The following is a 20,723-nucleotide window of genomic DNA, read 5'->3' as shown; positions in this document are numbered from 1 at the left end:
AACCACAGCAATGAGTAGAACCATCATTTTTTTTAAAAAGGGAGGGGTATTCAGCGTATAACAGGTTTGTATGATCATCTTTTCCACGTAGACATGGATTCTCTGATTTTGTGTTTTTTCTTTTGGTTGACTTGGGATGGTTAATTTAACATGAAGGTGGTAAGTAAAAATGGCGAATTTTTGTTTCTTGCACTTCTCTTGAAAGCTGTGCCCATGATTATGATTCAAAACTTTTTACTTTGAGAGAAACAGATTTCCCCTTTGGCAACATCCTATGTTCCAAGTCAAGTTCTGAGAGTCTCATAGGAAAAGTCAAAGTGCATGATGAGGAACATATTCTTAGAGGTGTATGTTATAAATATCAGATTCACTTTTTACTCGGTGTAGGTCATAGTCCACCTCTTTGACTGGGACTTAATGTATCCATCTATTCACACCAGAATTAACTTATCTATTCATTCAGTCTTTGAGAAAAGCTGCTAAATCTGGATTTAGGAAGTGCTAAAGAGTCCTGTCTTCTTGCAGATCCCTGTGTTTCAAGTCCTTGCCTTAACGGGGGGCTCTGCCAAATTTTGCCATCAGGCACCGGGCAGTCCTCAGGATATAGGTGTGCGTGTCCACCAGCTGCCGTGGGTCGCTTTTGTGAAAAGTGGGTGACTCAGGTACAGCAGTCCAGTCCACCCTCTAGTCCCAGGCGTATGTGTTGTAGACTTAGTTGCTTGTAGATCTTCAAATATGTGGCTTTGGTTAGTTCCTGTAGCTGTCTGTCTGCCATCTGTACCATGTTAGATCTGTCAGCTGTTTGTTTAGAGACCTCTGTTTATAAACCTTACTCGTGTAGTTTTTGATTAAAAATGACTCTCTCAAGCTATTATTCATTATCATAATTTTATCACAAAATATCCCCTGTAAATGGCTCATGAAAGAGAATATTTCATAACATTTCGTCACTTTGAAATTCTTTATTCTTTAAGCATCTCTCACTATAGTAAAATAACAGTTTTACTTTCAGTAAAAGCAGTGGAGGTTTGTTTCACAAGGTTGGCTTCTGTGCAATTATTTATATTGTTCAAGTTTATTAAATTCCTGCAGAAACCATGTGCTGTTTATTGATTATATTTAAAATCACATTTACTAAAGAGTGGTTTTGGAGGTAGCCGCTTTTACATACTTTGTACCTGTGGTGTGTTAGCCAAAGTGTTAAATTCTCCTGAGTAAGGTCTATAAAAACCTAATTTTGCTAGTTCTTTTGCCTCTCTTCCTGGGGATCTTGGTTAAAAACTGGGAACACTGGCAAGGGTGCCCTAGATGTTGCTTAGCCATTGTTTTTCCTGCAGCCCAAATGGTGTCTTTTGGGATGTAGCGCATGTTGTGCTCCTTGCCTAACTTCAGACAGCTTGCTTTGAGGCTCTCTGTGTCTTTATGTTTATTAACTTCATCTCATGCTGATAGTTGACATCTCACGGTTAACTCTTAAGAGTAGTATTTCTCACTATATCACTATTACTTTGTCGTGTAAATCATGATGTCAAAAATTTAAATACTGGTAGTAGTTGCACTAGCAATCATAGCATTAGATGTTAGTGTCACAAAGTACTGACTGATGTGTGTTAATAACAATGAAAACGTGTGAATTGTTCATCTAGTATCTTTGGACTCCATCTGTCTCATGTGCCTGCTTTTTAGGCTTGCTTTATGCCAAAGATGGCGGGCCATTGTAGGACTAAACGGGATGCTGTGAGCCGTTGGTTTTACAATTCAGTCTCTGCATCCTGTGAGGAGTTTCTCTACAGTGGCTGTGGGGGAAATGGGAACAACTTTGAGAGCCAAGGAGCCTGCCAGCAGCAGTGCATGCTGGGGGCCTGCTGCATCCGTCTGCCCCGTCACCCAGGCCTTTTGGTGGGGTTTGACCGGGAGGGTTACGACCGGCATGGTTACAATGCCTCCAACCTGGACCGTGGCAGCCACAGGAGGAAGGTGGAGAGTCAGGTGTGGACGGGTCCAGCCCTGTTTGGCCTTAATGGAGAAGTGTTCAGTGGACTGAGTGATGGCAGAAGGTATGACAAATATGGTTATGACCAGCAGGGATATGACAAAGACGGATTTCATCGGGACACGGGCTTTAACCTCACAGGATATAACCGAAAAGGGGAGCATGATGACCGGTCTGAATTTGGTTTGGATGGTTACAACTGGGATGGCTACGACCGGGCTGGCTTCGACTGCAGTGGACAGGACTCCCATGGCTACAACTACCTTGGCACCTGCACCGGGTTTACCTACAGATGCGAGTACGTGTCGCGTGCACAGTGCCAGCTGCGGGGTATGGGAGGCCCAAATGGGGAGGTGATGAGCTTCTCACTTGGTCGGCGCTGTGGGGACTTGCTCTGTGGAGATGGTTGTGGTTGTTCGCATGCGGGCCACTCCTATCGCTTTGGCCAGTCATTCGAGCATGGCTGTGAAGTCTGCCTCTGCAGCTTCACTGGTTCTGTTGAGTGCACCTGCCGCCATGTCAGCCAGCGCAAGGAAGTGCGGGACCTGACCCCGACAGAGAGGGAGCTGTACCAGCAGGCAATCCGGAAGCTTTACTCAAAGCAAGGTATCTCTTAGACTTCACATTATACAGGCTATAGAGAGCCCGTATAGTATAGTTATGTGAAAAAGCCAGTACACCTCTTGGAAAATTTTGTCATGTTTAAATATATTGGATGTCTGATCATCTTCAAAATCAATTAATGGGTTTCAAATCAATGGATTAATGTGACTATATTTAACAAATAACCCTGGAAATTTGTACATTCTCACATAACAGGAGTACTTTGTTTCATAAAGTCACACTGCCAAGCGAATTCCTAGTTGGCTCTAGTGAAATTTACCTAGTTATGTAAACAAGTAGATCATTGTATGTTGATTTAGGGAAAAGTGTCAGCTAAATAAATAAATCTTCATGAATTCACAGCCTATGTCTTTCACTCTGTAAAGTATTCAGACACTATACCATTATCTTTGTATCATAAACATGCAAATTATCAAAATTTCTCAGTCCAGAGTGTACATTGCCTTGCACCATATGCTATATGGACAGACTTCGGACTACTGTGACACGGTAGTGGACAAGTGGTTATTAATACTATCTTCTGCCATAACAAGGTAATGTGTTCCTGAAAGACTTTTGTAAGATAAATCCATTCATTGATGCATGCTAAAATACCCATTAAGACTGACACAATTACTTTTTAGTTATTAGTTATCACAGAAAATGTAAGGCAGTCTTAATCAGCAGAGGTAAATAGTCATTCAGTATTAGATTAAGTAATACTTTCTAATAATAAGGGTCATTATTCGAAAGTAGACTGTTTACTTCTGCTTATTAAGCTCTTTCGTAGTTGTCATGCCCTGTTAACTTAAATTCATACAAAATGAATTTACAGTCACCACATTAACATGGTGTCTCACAACTGAGTAGTTTGTTTTGATGCGAGTTCGATCCCTGCTCAGTATGTATGGAGTTCTGCATGCATGTCTCTGTGCATGTTCTCTCCGTGATTGTGTGGGTTTTCTTCCACAGTCCACAGATGTATTTTGAGGACATTGGTGAGTAAATTGCCAGTAATTTGTATGTACAGTGCTGTGAAAAAGTATTTACCCCTACGTCATTTTTATTATTGCAGATTTTTTACATTCAGTGTTTTCAGGTCATCAATCAAAATCTAATGGGACAAATAAATGTTGTACTTATTTCAATTATCTAATGAACAGATTTATCCAACATTAGCTGAAGCTATGTGAAAAAGGTAATTTTCCCCAGCACTGAAGTGCTTGCACCACCTTTAGCTGCAATGAAACTCTTCCAATAATTCAATATCAGTCCTTTACATTGCTGTGGAAAAATTTTATCCCACTTTTCCTTGCAGTACTGCTTTAATTCAGAAGCACTGATAGGTTTTTGAGCATGAATTGCTTAGTTCAGATCCTGTCACAGCATCTTGATTGGGATTAAGTCTGGACTAGACACTTTCAAAACTTCTAATTTTCCTTCCTTTCAGCTGTTTTGATGTGTACTTCCTTTTGGTGTTTTGGATACTTGTCTTGCTGCTTGACCTAACTATAAGACATTCCGTTCTCTTTAAGAATTTTTGGATACACAGTAGAATTCATGATTATTTCAATTAGGACAAGTCATACAGGTCTTGAGGCAGCAAGGCATACCCATACCATCATGCTACCATCACCATGTTTGACTTTTGGTATATTTTTCCATGATATGCTATGATTGCTTTATTCCAGATGTAATAGGACCCATGTCATCCAAAAAGTGAGAAATTTAAGAACATTTATGTCCTTAGTTAGCAGTGGTTTTGGCCTTGCTATTTTGCTATGAAGCTCATTTTTGCCCAGTGCCTTTGTGATTATGGTACCATGAACGCTGCTCTTAATCGAGGCAAGAGAATCCTGCAGTTTTTGGATGTTTTTTAGGCTCCTTTGTGACTTCCTGGATGATTTTATACCATGTCCTTGGAGAAAAATTGGCAGGCCTTCCATTCCTGGGAAGATTCACCACTCTTTCATCTGTTCTCCACTTTGAGATTATGGTTCTCATTTGGTAGAGTCCCAGAGCCACAGAAATTGCGTAGTAATAGATATAAACAACTTTTTTCTGTATCTCTTCAGGAATTTACTGTGATGATTGTATAATGTGCTTCTTGACTCTTTCAGCTGTTAAGTTGGCTCTGATAGTAAGGTCAATATGTACCAAGTCAGGTTTATATTGAACAGGACTGGTGGCTGTATTCATTCAGTTCACCCTAATTATCCCTTAAAGTGGATTACTTTCAATGGGATAATTTGTTTTTCGGACAGTGGCAACTGGTGCTCGATAACATTGTTATATAAATTAACATTCTCCAGGCAGACGTTGCAAGTTAGCATCAGCTGGTAAAGATTTTTCTTACTTCTAGTATTAATTTGGCCCTGAGAGGGTTAAGTAAGGGACAACTGGTAGCCTAGTGGTAAGTGTTTCTGCCTTTAAGTCTGAAAGTCATAGGTTCAATCCCCTCTTCTGGTGGTGGTACCCTTGAGCAAGGTACTTAACCTAAAATTACCCTGCTGTATAAATGGGAGAATAGCTGTAAGTTTAACAACATAGTAAGTTGCTTTGGAGAAAAGCATTAGCTGAATCAATAAAAGTGTTATGTGTTCACTCAGGTGCCCTTTATCTAATATTAGACTTTTGCTGAAGACCTGAAAACACACACACACACACACACACACATCTTCAGAACCGCTTGTCCCATATGGGGTCACGGGGAACCGGAGCCTACCCGGCAACACGTCCCGTCCTGGGTGTGTCCCCTCCCCCTCTGGCCTTACGCCCTGACCTGAAAACATTCAGTGTTAATAATGACGTGTAACGGGAAGTCAGCAAAGGGGCAAATAATTTTCATGGCACTGTATACATGTATATTTTACGTTACTCTGCTGAGTAAGTGGGTAAATGATTTTAGGGAGTTTAGTATATCTGACTGTGTAATGCACCTTGGATAAAGGTATCAGCTGAATACTAGTTTTAAATAAATTTTTGTAACTTTTGTGTGTGTGTGTATGTGAGTGACAGAGAGAGTGTGTTCCACTGGTGTATGGATGAGTAGACTCATTGTAAGTAGTGTAGCTAGCAGTGTAAGTCACCTTGGTGAATAAGGTGTGGGCTGATAACGCTACATAGTATCCATTGGAAGTCGCTTTGGAGAAAAGCGTCTGCTAAGTAAATGTAAATGAATGGGCATATCTTTGGGTATGGCTGTAATGAAACAAACTCTGGGACAATAGAATATTCACCAAAGGGGGTGATATCAAGGATGGGTTAATCCTTTATGGGAGTACACACACACACACACATCTTCAGAACCGCTTGTCCCTCACGGGGTCACGGGAAACCGGAGCCTACCCGGCAACACAGGGCGTAAGGCCGGAGGGGGAAGGGGACACACCCAGGACGGGACGCCAGTCCGTCGCAAGGCACCCCAAGCAGGACTTGAACCCCAGACCCACCAAAGAGCAGGACTGCGGTCCAACCCACTGCACCACCGCATCCCCCTTTATGGGAGTAATGGATGTAAATTGTGGAATTTTTAGTTGACTCAATAACAGTAAATTGCTCTGGCCCTGAAGCAATAAAGCTTCCTAAACTGTAATGCTCTCACTGCCATTTTCTATTGTTCAAAGGCAGTGTTTGTTTGGCTTTGTGGCCAGATAATTGTACCTTTGACTCATTTGCCCAGAGCTCATTGTTCCACAAGTCATATTCTGGATCCAGGTTGTCTCTAACAAGCTTTAGATGTAGTATTTTTGGAGCTGAGACTTCTTTGTTCCAAACCTCCCATAAAGACCGAATGTGTTCAGTCTCTTTTTGAGTGTTGACTTGTACGCAATGACATTGATTCGTGTAGGTCCTTTAATGTTAACTCATGATTGTACAGAAGATCTTGCAGCATCTTTTTGCATGCACATGGGCTGATTCTAGTAGAACAGCATACCCTTTATAGATTGTTGAGCATTTTGTTTCTATTTCCATTTGTAAATAATCTTTCACACGGTGGGATGACAGACTTGCAAAATCTTTGAAATTATTTTGTGTTCTTTCCCAAACACATGGGCATCAACAATTTTTAGCTCCTCTGATAGCTCTGTTGCCCTTGGCATGATGTATTTACCCTCATTAGCATACTTACTTTAAAAACAAGTTTCTAATCTGTGTACAAACTGGCACCCTTAAAACTACTCTTTATTAATACCAAACTTCTCTTTGAAAATTTGTCAGATAATGAAACTAGAGCTGTAATTATATTTTCCACTATCCAGGGAGCTCTGTTTCACATGTTGCATTTTGGAATGAATAATTTCAGAGTAGGAAGTCTTCTTTGTTAAATGTGGTCATCATAACTCTGGTCAGACATCTGTGTCTAAGTATATTTTAAATGACATAATTTTCCAGAAGGTGTACTTATGTTTTCAAATCACTGCATATGTCAAAACTCTTGTCTGTTTAGATGGAATTTTCAGACAACAACAGTCTAATCATAAAATAACCTCACTGTCTAAGTGTAAGCAAATGAATCCACTACAAACTGGTCAGCATGATTATTTTAATGGTCTTGATTTAAATTTTCACAGGCTGATTCTGGATATACTGGCAGTATTATAGATTTCCCAAATGCTATATCATCAGAATCAGAACGAGCTTTATTGCCAAGTATGTTAATATAATGGGTGATGATGCAAATATTATCTATCTTACATTTTTAAGATATTGTTGTACAGCAGTTTTTATAGAGGTCATGTGTCTATATCCTAGCATATTATAATTTACATTTATGAAAGGTACTGGTTTATTCTGGTAAATTTAGTTTAAACCGATCTTTAAGGGTGATTCTTTGTTCCCCTTTTTACAAACCAGTATTAACAGTTTCATGGTGAGTAGAGAACAAATTAAATAAATGGGTCCGTGGAACAAAGTACTTAAACAGGACTCTTTTACATATCTCTTTTAATTGTTTGTCATTCATAATCATGTTTCTTACTTCATTCCACTTCATTCCCCCTTATTCCTGTGATGAAAACAAGGTGTGTGGGAAGACTTTGCTAAAATGAGAGCTGACTACACCCCTCAGGCCAATGGGCAGCTTTCCTTTTTGCCCTGGCATCGCTTTTTCCTGCGAATGGTGGAGCATGAGCTGCAGAAGGTGTCCTTCTGCCAGATCTCTATCCCCTACTTTGAGTGGACAGTGGATGCTGGCTCCTTGGAGACCTCAGCAGCCTGGCAGGCAAACTTCTTTGGGGGTGATGGGGACCCCAAGACGGGCTGTGTTACCCACCACCCTTTTCAGACAAAATTGGGCTGGTCTCCTTGCCTGAGGAGGAACTTCAACACCTCCGTCCACCTGCCTGATGCAATCAACATCCAACTGGCCCTGGCTGAGGGGGATTTCCTCCACTTCTCTGCCCAGCTTCAAGCTATCTCAGCTCTCTTCCACCTCTGGGTGGGGGGCCATATGGCATCTCCATTCAGCCCCTATGACCCGGTGTTCCTGTCCCACTATGCCTTCATGGACAAGCTGTGGGCACACTGGCAAGAGCGGCATAATGCTCTCTCTCATTATCCTTCTGAACGGAGGTATGTGAAGATGAAGCCTTTTGATGTAGCTCCTGATGATGTCTTACTCTTTCAACAGCAGATGTGCAGTCTGTATGTACCTATCACTCTGGGGGCTCCCTGTAACATTACAGCTCCACAGAAGCTCTCTGCTTTTGACAAGGCAGGCCACGGCAAGCAAGGCTTCAATTCCAAGGGTCAGTATCAATTTAGCTTTAGGAGTGGTGGTCTGAATGAGAAGGTTAATGTTGACCACCGGGCAAAGTATGACAAGAAAGGTTACAACCGACATGGGTATGACCGGAGTGGCTTTGACCAAATGGGCTGGAACAAACATGGCTATGGAAGGGACAGCTTCGATCGTGACCACTTTGATGGTGATGGATATGATATCTTTGGCTACAGTCGCTATGGATACAACAGATCTAATGTTTCACCATTTGGAATGAAATGGGATGGGTCCTTCACCTCTTCTAGAAGTGAGGAGGTTGCACATGAGCTCTTCAAAGATGGATACAATAAGTATGGCTTTGACAAGTTTGGTTTGGACAGGAATGGGTTTGATGTATTTGGTTTTCGAACTAATGGGTATGACAAAGACTACTGTAACTTCTTCTTCCGAGGACCTCACTACCTGAGATTTTACTTCTTTGCTCAGCTTCAGATCAGTATGGTGGGACCAGACACACTTTACAAAATTAAACGAATATGTCCTCCAATAACACCTTTACCAGCAGACTGGCTTGTTGAAAACTGGATAGTTCTTGATCCACAAGAGGGCTTGGTTCAGATTTCCCACATTGAAGAAGAATGGGCCAAGCAGCACCCATTTGACAGGGACTATATTCCTACCATCTCCTCAGTGAAGGAGAACAGCCTATGGCTTCCTGTCACCCCTGACCTCAGGTAATTAATTCAATATGTATTGTAGGTTAGAATTAACAATAGAGGAATATTACTGAATATTGTCACTGACTTGGAGGTTAACTATTTTGAGAAATCAACCACTGATAGTTATTGGAAGTCCACTGAATGAATGTACAATCCATACATCCATGACCAGTCCCCAGAAGATCAGATACTGGAATTGTCTATCTAATGAGTAAATGTATAAATGGAGATTTGTTAAGTGTCACAAACACTCTACATTTTTGTCATGTTATACAGTATTTTGTTAAAACATTTTATTTACTTATAAAAGAATACTATGATTTTGGAATGATTAAAAAAAATCATATGTATGATGAATTGGAATTGCCAGTCAGTCGCATGGCTGGGCCTCCAACTAGTCCAGTCATGCAAGGATGAGCTGTGCATCTGATGTAGCAACACTTTACATAAACAAGCCAGTTAGCAAAATAAAGAAACCCAGTATCTGTAGTTGCTGAGATAAAGGCTTCTCCTTGAGGATTTGTGATTTAGCACAATGGACAGGCAGCAGATGTATCAGTTAGCATGATGATCACACAGGAAATGCAGTGACTTTCAGTCTAATTACCCGTGTGTGTTCCTTTTTTTTTTTTTTTTATCTCCTTCAGGTTTTGCTTTGAGTTGCAGTGGTTCTCTGGCTGTCCGTTAGGTGCTGCCCCAGTGAACTGTCCTGACCTGTGCCAGACCGCCCGTTGTCCCGGCTACCCAGAGGCCGAGTGCCGCCTCAATTACTGTGGCTCTTGTTTTACTGAGTGGTATGACAGGGCCACGGGCAGCCAGGTCATGTGCCTGGGATGGTGAACTCTGAGGAACCAAGTACTCAGAATGGAAATTGGCTTGATCGCGGTTGACCACCAAATAGGTTGAACGCAGACTGTTGTAAATTGTTTGTATTGTTCTGATATCCCGTACTGTGCAAAGGATCGGTGATTGAGTTGCAGAAGTGAGATTTTGTTTTCATAGCAGCAGTATGGCTCACAACGTAAATGATTTCTTAATAAATTCTGATTGCTAGTGATATAATGATCCAAACTGTTGACACAATAGTCTTTTTTTAGGCATTTCTTTTACAAAAAGCAGTTTTAAGTATTTATGCTTTAGTTGAAGTAGTAAAAATATTTCTTTTATGATCTAGTATCTTCTCTACTATTTTCTCCCAGTGTGACATCAGTATATATTCATCAGTTACTTTCTTCTCAACCACTGGGCTCAGGCTGTTGTGGAAGAATATAGAAAAACACGATAACCTGATTTTTTTTAATGTCTTTTCCCACTAGGTGTTAGCGCTCTTTTAGCTGGATAATATTTTCTTATGCTCACTTTGTGTGTGACATATGCCTTTTGTCTTCACAGTGGATGTTGAAGGAAACTTGCAGACTTGGCTGGTTCATAATGAGTAAAAGAAACCTGTGCAGTAACTCAGGGCTGAACATATGGCTGTTTGCTGAAAGGTGGAGCGCTCTGGGTCCTTGAGAATAAAACGTTGCGTACTGTACATAGAGCTCTCAGACCTGAGCGAGTGCCACATGAGGGCCTTGACCGTGCTCTTAAAGTTGAGCGAAAATGGTGCTTGTTGGACACCTCAGCTATTTTGTCTATGAACCCCCACACATTCTTTGACTGTGTTTAAATAAGGGCTTCTCCTCTTGTCACTAATCTCCATCCTTCCCTCTGATCTAAAAAGGAACTGCTGATATGAAGGCAGGTCTCTTCCATTTTTGTATTTAACTTGTTGAAAAATTCCAAAATCCATTGCACAGTTTACATACTCATTATGAATTTAGGGGTGTGAGGATGTGTTTCCCAGTCGGCAGCTAAATTTAAGATTGAGAGAGATCTGCTCTGAGGGTCACAAGTCATGGCTGTCACTTTGAAACTTAGAATCGGTATTAAACAGTTTGCTTATAACACTGAGATGTTTTTGCAATGCAAGTATGTGCTATAATATGCAGCTAAAAACAATACTGAAAGCAAATCACATCTGGAGAAAGACTGAGGACCACAGCTGCATGCAGAGAACAGAAAGATATTAAAACCAGGATTAAAAAGAAATAAGCACTGAATGAAAAGGGCTTCGAAATAACCAATATATTCCGAATTTAGGATAGAGGTGGTGAGCAGCGTAAAATATTAAGGCCACCTGTGGTAGCTGTGTTGTACAAGGATATGGTAGCACATATGAAATATTTTTACAAATATTATACGCTGCTGGTCATTTATGCAATATGCTTTGTTTATCATATGGGTGGAAAAAAAATGTAGTGTAAAAAAAAATCATTTGTCATTTTTGCTTGAATTTGTCGCACTGTGGTGACGCAGCAGGTAATGCTGGTGCCTCATGGCTCCTTAGATGTTTACTCAGCTGTGAGTTCAAATTCAGCTCATGCATTGTGGACTTGGAATATTCTCCCCGAGTTTACACTCAGTAGACGATGAGGCAATGGTAAATCTTTTTCATAGCCTCGTTTAAAAAGAAAAGCACGCGGGTGGTTATCTCTTACTAATTTTTTTAAACTTCGTTTCAGTGCCGTATACATCTACATGTGTAAAATGCACCAGTGCAGTTTTGGACTAAGTGTACTTGGAGAATCGTGTGTCTGAAAGCGGTACTGTCCCCTGGTGAAATTCACTTTTGTGACTCTGAGCCATGTCGATCTGGAATGAATGTGCATGTTTTAAGAGTGGTTGCTATGTGTCGAATTCAACTCCACAGCACTGATTTTTTTCATTAGTGTATTAGTTTATTCTGCATTACTGTTTATTTGCAGCATGGAATAGCCTGTTTGGTCAGTGTACAGTACCATGACAGCTACATTAGTTATAGTTTCAGTGTTCGTTACCTGTAACTTTCAGTAATTTTCACTGTTCAGGTCAGAAACATCTAATTCCAAGGCTGAAGGTGAGTCCCACTGCGGTCCTGCTTACCAGGATTCAAAGCGTTCTGTAAAAATTTGACCCAAATGTTTAGTAGCTTTAAAATGAACTGCGTGATTTTTTTTTTTTTTTTTTTTTTTTCCCCTTTCCCTTCAGCGAGCATTTTAGCTTTGAAGTCAACTAAGGTTAAAATAGTTACAAAATAAAGTAAAACAAACAAAAAAAAAAACTAAAAATTACAATAAAGCTTCAGCCAGAATCAAAAAAAGTAACTGATGCTGCTTCATGTGAGCAGGTTATTCATAAATATTTTGGTGGTTGGTAGCTCTATCATTCTAACTTAAATTTACTAGGAATGCTCTTTTTTTCTCTATAATCTGTATTTAAATTGCAGTGATAATTGATAATTTGTTTCAGAAGTCAGAAATATTAAACTGTGCACGTGAGTGGATGCCTGTTGTACTTTCCATGTGGGCTTAGAGTCCAGTGCAAGGTTCAGAGCTGCTGTTGAGCGAGGTTCTTGAGCCCCCCAGAATTCGATGCACTCTAAGCAGCTGAAGCTCAGAAGATGTTAAAAGCTTTGTGGATTCAGGAAAGGTTAGTATGTGCAGTGGAAGTTGACCAGAGGATAGTAAAGGTGGTTGAGATTATTCCAGATTCTATACAGGGAGGCTAGCGAGTTCAGTTAAGGTGTGAACATTCTGTTGAGGGAGAAAGCATTGAAATTTCTATGATAAATTGCTTTATGATGCAAACCAGGATACCTTAATCAAATTTATTTTAACAGAGCAGTTTTGTCAGTAGAGTGATACAAGGCTCTGAGCAATAGGTATGACACTTAAGATAACACAGATGAGACTTGAGGGCTGCTGATGCAACTCTTGACTTGAGCAGCTACTAGTTTGGTGCTGATGGCTCCTCTGCTGCAGATGTGTTCAAAAGACAGATGTGATGGTGAGACAACGGCACATGTATTACCTACACTCTTTCGTAATGTAAAACTCTCTTCTCGAACACATAAGTCTGTGTATGCCATTACAGGCCCTTGTACAGGCTATATATATATATATATATATATATATATATATCCTTCCGTTCCTGAAGAAACTCCCATATGGCCAAATGATTTCCAGTATATGTTATATACAGTACATAAATTGAATCAGATAGGGAATGTCTGTTTCCACACACATTGTTTTTCAGTTTTAGTGTTTGTAATGTTCAAGGCATTCTGGTACGACTGCAGTTTGGGCTTTGTGATCCATTCCAGTTTATGCTGTTGAACATTCTGTGGCGCGCAGCGCCCAGGGTTTGGATAGGTTGAAGAAGGACGCACAGGCAGCGTTCATCTCGAATGATTTATTTGAACACCGGCACACAGGGAAATAATACTCTCGGTCCGAGGACCTCGTTTCATCCAGGACCTGTGCCTCCAGCCAGCCTTGCCGGCCTGCTTAGCGCCCCCAGGCTCTCCCTCCCTACACACTGGCAAACATGGTCACCCCACCACTTTCCCCAGAAGTGCCCCCAGTAGTTGAACACCCACATTTCACGTTTCCCACAATGCAAATATTTACAATAAGCGCATTCCCCGCTCGAACACCAGCAATGCGGGTCGTTCTGATTTTTTTGCAGTTGACGGAGAAAATTCTGTTTCAGCTGTTGTGATCCCATTTCACTATTGGAGGAATGGCAAATGTGTATTAAGAATGCTGTTGCATGAAAGTTAGGCACTATGATACAAAAACCCAGATTGTCAGGGTCAAAACCACAAGTCACAAGAACATCTATAGCCCCAAACATGTTACTGTGCTTCTCTTTCCTTTCTGCTTGTTATATGATGGGAGGGTCATGTTGGGACACACATTGAGAAATTTTATAGTTTGCAATGAACAATGAAAGTACTTATTCCTGTAGTGATCAGAAATGAGTTTAGTAATGATTCTCCAGTCTCCTGGTATGATGTGGGTTCTGTCCCTTGAAGATTGCAGTCTCGATGGCAAGAGGTACCACAGTGGAGACAGATTCAGTCCAGACCCCTGCTCTAGCTGTTCATGTGAGGTAAGCACTGCCTGCCATCAGAGGGTAATAACTTGCTTAAAATCCCAACAGTTGCAACCTTTGTAGGAGTCTAAAAGGGTATATTTGTTACTTGTTGCTATTACAGGAAGTGGAATATGGTGTGGTATTTATTGGCTGCTTTTGGTTGCACAGAATGGGACAGTACAATGTGAGGAGGTGCGTTGCCCACAGCTCTCTTGCCTCAAGCAATACATCCCACCTGAGGAATGCTGTCCAGTCTGCCAGCCAGGTAAAAGCATGCCCTCAATAGTTTGTCTAATAAATGACTGGTTACCCCTACAAATTAGAGTTGTTGCCAAGTGACAAGATGCTTGTGTCAGTTTCATCCTACACTTTGGGCTTTGCGGGAGTGGCAATTAGATTTTGTTACCTAATAATGATAAAAGACTGAGGTAAAGTTCTGCACTTTCTTAAGGTTGCGAGTACGAAGACGAGATGTATGAGAATGGTGATGTGTTTATATCTAGAAGCAACCCCTGTATGAACTGTTCCTGCGCTGTGAGTATGCTCCCCTTAATTCTTATAGTTGAACTGGTTAACATTACTGGCATGTTGAGTGCACCAGGTAACCGCAATATGTCACATAACTACGTAGCTATGGATCATACTAGGCATAGGGATCATACAAAAAGGTCTTTTCCTGCTGTTCCTCTGTTAGAATAGCTTGGTGAAGTGTAATCCTGTGCAGTGTGTAGCACCGTCTTGCTCCAACCCTGTCCAGAGGCCGGGCCAGTGCTGCGCCACCTGCTCAGGTATGACCAGCTGCTTTTCCTTTCAAAACACTTATCAAAAGTGCTAAATGAAGTCTGAATTCTGGTTTTTAACTCTGCTGTCTATATCTTAAAAAAAAAAATATATATATATGGTAGCAGCTATGCCCTTTCCCAATAAAAGTATAGGATGGGTATGCACTAGTGATAAAAAGTTTGGAATCACCCAGAAATGGAATAGGACACTGGAATAATGAGTGCTGAAAATGGGGCTTTGCAGTCATATGTGAATAATAAATTATAAATCAGTCATTTCAAGCAGTAATAACCATTTTCAACATTAGTTATGATGTCTTGGCTATATTTTTAAATCAGTATAATAATACCTTCAATAAAAAAGTATCAGTTCTTTCGAAAACATGAACATTTCTGGGTGATTCCAAACATTTGAACACTAGTGTAATTTTAATGCCAATCTGTGAAACCCTGGATAGGATGATGATAATAGTAATAATGATAATAATAATAGTAGTAGTAGTGGAGGGAGAATTATGAATACTCAAGAAAGGTTTCAACCTGGAGATGTTCATAATGCTAATAATAAGTTTATGTTATACAGCACATTTAAAAGCACCTTCTCAAAGCACTTAACAGGTAAAAGAAAAGATAAATAGGTTTCAACAATAAGGTAACGAGAAAAAAAATGAGTGGGTAAAGTAAAACAGCAAACAGATTTTAATACAGGTAATAGTAAAGAAGTGAGAAAACAAAAGAAAAAATATGGCAGATAAAAGAAAGGAAGCATGCAAACGCATTAGTAGAAAATGATTATATTATATATTTAAAATCTCTTTTCTGCTGTTTGCATTCTGTAAAGGTACAGACTGTGAGCACACGTTCTGCTTGTTACTGTACATGGCCTATGGATGGCAGAAACCAGTCTACCTTTGCCAGCAGGAGCCACATTTTATGAAACACCAGCCCGATGTGGGGTTTCCTGTCTTTTCAGAGTGTGACCTGGACGGCCGACCCTACAGTGGCTCCTTCAACACTGCTGACGGCTGTCAGTCGTGCACCTGCGGGGTTTGTACCCCCTAGCGTGATCATCTAAGCGCATTGTTAGCAAAGTAACAGCTTCAGTCAGCCTAGGCTAAAAAAATCTCTAACAGCTCTTATTTTTAATTTCATTATGTGGTTTTATGTATATATATATAAAAAGAACATCTGCCGTAGTTTATCTGTTTTTCTGTAAAGAGACTAATCTGCTGAATGTCTAAACATTGATTACTGAGTCACAGGATTCACTTCTATATCATAGCTAGCAGTAGATTACTTTTTCATAATCATACAACAGCAAGGGGGTGATCAGAGAATGTGTTCAGTCAACTTGTGTCTGATTTTTTCTGAGCACACCACTCCTCTAAGGGGGAAACCGCGACTGCTTGTTGTGCTTCTTCTGCGGTGTCAAAGGATACAGAATGTTCTGCATCAATACACTGGGAAGTCCAGTTTGAACAGTAGTAATTACTAGCCTGTATTTTATTTGCAACCATATTGGCAACAAGATTTCAAATCCATCCAGAATTGTGGTGACTGAAGAATGAAATCAGCCATGCTTGCTTAAACAAGCCACCTAAATTCCTGGATTAAAGGGAATAAAAACTCGAAATGAGCTCATATCACTTTATTCAAGCACTGGTCTGATTATTGGCTCAAACACAAATGAAGGATTTCGAGGATCAAAAACCAAAGCAATTTCTCTGCTAAAATTCTGAGAGAATATTCAAATTCTCCATTTATGCTGAGAAACTAAGTTCACGATCAGATGTGTGAACCATGCTTATGTCTCTGAAGAGTTTCCCAGTATTTTAAATTTTCAATATGGAACACAACGTAGTAGCATAAAGCAACTGTAATTTTTTTTCTTCTTTCTAATTATTTGATTTAACCCTTGAGATGTGTTCAAGACAGCTTTCCGTTTTTGGTGTCCCGGTCAAAAACTGGGTGGCCTGTTGTAGTCGTCTGTAAAAGTTATATGTTCATTTGTATAGCCGAGAGTTTTCCTGAAATTCCTTCCTGAATATCACGGAAGCATTTCTTCTTCTGGCTTTAGAACCACTGCTGCGAGCTGCCTTTTTTATGGACTACTTCTTTCCTTCCAGGCGGGTAATCTGTCTTGCGTTGACATCTACCAGTGTCCTCAAACCTGCAGCCATGGTGTAAAGCCTCCGTTCGGATCCTGCTGCAGGGACTGCTCTCGCTGCCTGTTTCAAGGCCAAGTGCTCCTAGATGGCGTCACTTTCGCTGACAGCCAGGACCCGTGCAAGCGTTGTGTCTGCTCGGTCAGTGCCGACCGTTCATATTTCCAGTTTCTCACACATGTGTAGTGCTCTCCCAGTGTTTTGGCAACACTTTAGATTAACGTTGGCTTTTAAAGATTGGTTCAGATGGTGTCAACCGTTTTCTCTGGTCCCGACTTCTGTAAGAATTGTTTTTAATCGCTTTCTGCCTTAGCACTTGTGGAACCTACCAGGCCATAATGTGATTAAGATAACAATGGCCTTGTAGGTAAAGGAAGTGACAGGGCTAGCCTTGAAGTGGCCGATCCAGCTGAGAAGAGGCGGACGGGAGCCCCCGGCAGCCCCAGACTGCTCGCTCAACCCTGACCCGGCGTTGCTGCTTCTGGTGGATGGGGTCACTCGATGGGTTACTGCGTTAGTTTTGCACCTGCCGAGCTGTAAAATCGCATGTAATCTCCTTCTCTTTAATTGCATTATTAGCAATGGAGGTGCACCGCAGGCTGTGTTGTCCTGCTGAGGACCGGGCGTTCTGCCGCGGTCTATTGTTCAGTACGTGTCCTTATGTCCGACCCCAGGTTCCCGGTGACATATCATAGTAGTTAGTGATTTGAATGAGAAAAAGGGCCTTTCTTTCTGGGGTGTGGAATGTGGGAGAGGGGCATCTGGGTGCTGTTGCATCTCAGTTCAGGAACACTGGCCATGCGTGGTCGCTGATGGCTTAATGAAGACTCACTCTCCCGAGCCCAGCATTCAGGTCAGCGTTGTCTGCTTCCTCTGGTTATTAGAGCCAGGGTGACAGGGCCCCTCTGGGCAGATTGCACAAACACAAAGCCGGAAGCCTAGTCTTATTGTGTCTCCGCTGGTCGGCCCTTTTTTTCTCACAAAAAAATGTGTAAGAAAGCAAGGTGAACCGATAGTAGAGACACTGGAGAGGGTGGCTGAAAAGGGGCGTGGGGTAGGGGGTTACTACAGAGGTTCAGTGAAAAAGGAGGTGAAATAGGGGTCAGTCATTGTTTTTTCCTTCTCTTCCTTTGATTTTTGGGTATGCGGGGCTGGCCCATAGGAGGGAAACGTTCTATGTATGAGTGTATCCTGCCCGGCCTTGGAGTGTACAGCCACTGAGACGCTCCATGGCAAGTGCTGCCTCCAGTGCAGAGGTGAGCCCAACATCTGCTAGCCCCAGCTTTGCTTCCAAAGTCATCCAAACCATTTTATCCAGACCACTGTATACTATCTATACAATAGTAATATTGTCAGCTAAAGGAGCCAACTGAAGCCCAGTGACAGTACATAATTAGTAGATAATTTGTGATGAATATCTCCACAATTAGGGGTGCGGTGGCGCAGTGGGTTGGACCACAGTTCTGCTCTCTGGTGGGTCTGGGGTTCGAGTCCCGCTTGGGGTGCCTTGTGGCGGACTAGCGTCCCGTCCTGGGTGTGTCCCCTCCCCCTCCGGCCTTACGCCCTGTGTTGCCGGGTAGGCTCCGGTTCCCCGCGACCCTGTATGGGACGAGCGGTTCTGAAAATGTGTGTGTGTATCTCCACAATCTATATAATTTGTCATTTTTGTTACTCCTCCAAAGGCTGTGTGGAAAACAGTGTCCAACATGAACATGGCTCAAAGTGGAGACACCCGCAGAGTCCCTGCACCATCTGTACTTGTTTGGTAAGGTACACTGTTAAATAAATAATTAACATATGAAAATTTTCTTAACCCTGGAAGAAACAGCACAAGACTACAACAGCATATAATAACATGATGAGACAAAAAATACATACACTGTAAACCCGATATAATGCGGGATCGCATATAACACGGTCAGAGCTTGGACCCCAGATTTTTTTTGGATCAATTTCTTTCCATGTGTCCCAAGTTCGGGTGGTTCCCAATCACATTTCCAAAAGTCGAAAGGTAAAGTTATCCAATACAGCGATTCGTACAACACAGACCTACGGTGAAAAATAAAAAATGTTGACATTTTGTGGAAAAACCTTTTGAACGATGTTGTTTTTGCCACTCATGTTGTAAAGCCATGAGGGGGCGCGATGGCGCATTGGGTTGGACCGGGTACTGCTCTCCAGTGGGTCTGGGGCTCGAGTCCCGCTTGGGGTGCCTTGCGACGGACTGGTGTCCCGTCCTGGGTGTGTCCCCTCCCCCTCCGGCCTTACGCCCTGTGTTGCTGGGTAGGCTCCAGTTCCCCGTGACCCCGTACGGGACAAGCAGTTCAGAAAATGTGTGTGTGTGTTGTAAAGCCTTTTATTTCCGTGATCTTTTGGTGTAAGTTTGCTTTCTTGCTCCAAAGCAGTACAGCTTTAAATTGCTTAGATGTTGGGCGACTAATTTGCAATGACCGTCAAGTCAACGGTGTTGCAAAAACCCTTTTGTTTTCCCACAATATTTTGATTTGGCTTTGGTATCTTGCTCCAAAACAATGCTGATTTGATTCATTGAGCAATGAAAAGTCGGCCAAATAAAACGTTTTTGTCCTTAAATAGCCCTGTAGCAGCAATAGCGTTTAATGTTACAGGACTTACGCCATGTGGAAACTCTGGTTCATTACATTGTGGTTCGTCAATAAAAACAAGAATTCTTGAATTGCACTTTTCAGTGCTATTACTCATTACAAAGTATGCATGCTGCGATGCATCACTTATTTTTGCTCACACGTGCAGACGGTTGCTTTTACTTACATTACTCTTTTCTTAGCAGTAAACTGTAGTTAAACACTCTTCAACTTTCGTTAAACTGGAAACTTGTTACAATGTGGAGTCACTCATAAGTGGTTTGGAACTTTGGACTCCGCCGTCTGCGATATATCGGGTCTACAGTGTCGTTGACGCGAACAGAGGCAAGACAAATACTGCAGACGCCGAAATCATATCTGAAGGAATGCACCTTGTTTTGTTCCTTTAACTCAGACCTATTTTGGCAGACACGTTTGGTCGAACCAATCTACAGGCATCCCTCGATTTACGAAATTAATCCATTCCTGAAAAAGGTGCAAATATTGAAACTTCACATACCGAAAGCCTATTTCCCATTTTAGTCATTGGGGAAAAATAAAAATGCGTTCTCAGCCCATCCAAAAATCTGAAACTAATTTTCCCAAAGATCACCAAAACACTGTAAAACGCCTTTATAACTTATCAGTCAAACCCATAATTTCAGCAGAATGTGAAACACTTACATTCTCTCGCATACTAGTCTGGGGTGATTTATTTCTTTTTAATGAATCAGTTCTCTTCAGGATGAGCAATAGACCAAGCAGGGATCCACTGAGTGTGTTGTGTTTATTGTGAATACCTTTGTAAAACTGTGAACTGCTGCTAAAAGGAGCGTACCCAAAAAATCCTCTCTGCCAAACTTTTCCTGCTCATTGCTCTGCTGTTTCTGCAGTCTTTCATTAAATAGCACACCCAATATGGCAAACAGACACTCCTGTGGAAGTTCAGCACATTACTGCAATTCCACGTCACTCACGTGATGTGTAACTTTTTTTAGACATGCATGATTTTGTCATACTGTTTTTTTTTTTTTTTTTTGTTTCGCTAATCGAAAATTAGGTATCAAAAGCCAAGAGCTGTTACGCCAAACTTTTGGATATAGACAGTTTGTAAATTGAAGGATGCCCGTATATTCATTTTGAGTGTGGAGAACTGAGGGCAGCTGTGTCCCTG

At 41.4% G+C, this 20,723-nt stretch overlaps 1 protein-coding gene across 1 annotated transcript in view; it reads left to right on the top strand.

Annotated features, from left to right (window-relative positions):
- The window catches only part of kcp (kielin cysteine rich BMP regulator), a 71,365-nt gene that overhangs the window by 16,636 nt on the left and 34,006 nt on the right, over positions 1-20,723 (top strand). Inside the window, exons 6-13 of the mRNA XM_018726294.2 lie at positions 13,938-14,014; positions 14,168-14,264; positions 14,451-14,533; positions 14,694-14,787; positions 15,755-15,828; positions 16,908-17,087; positions 18,109-18,202; positions 18,629-18,711. Of these exons, the coding sequence (XP_018581810.2) occupies positions 13,938-14,014; positions 14,168-14,264; positions 14,451-14,533; positions 14,694-14,787; positions 15,755-15,828; positions 16,908-17,087; positions 18,109-18,202; positions 18,629-18,711 (782 nt within the window). The remainder of the gene's footprint in view (positions 1-13,937; positions 14,015-14,167; positions 14,265-14,450; positions 14,534-14,693; positions 14,788-15,754; positions 15,829-16,907; positions 17,088-18,108; positions 18,203-18,628; positions 18,712-20,723) is intronic.

Source organism: Scleropages formosus, chromosome 21 (assembly GCF_900964775.1).
Source record: "Scleropages formosus chromosome 21, fSclFor1.1, whole genome shotgun sequence".
In the NCBI taxonomy this organism is placed as follows: Eukaryota; Metazoa; Chordata; class Actinopteri; order Osteoglossiformes; family Osteoglossidae; genus Scleropages; species Scleropages formosus.
Note: the sequence above shows the minus strand (reverse complement) of the source record. Positions and strands in the feature narration are given on the sequence as shown.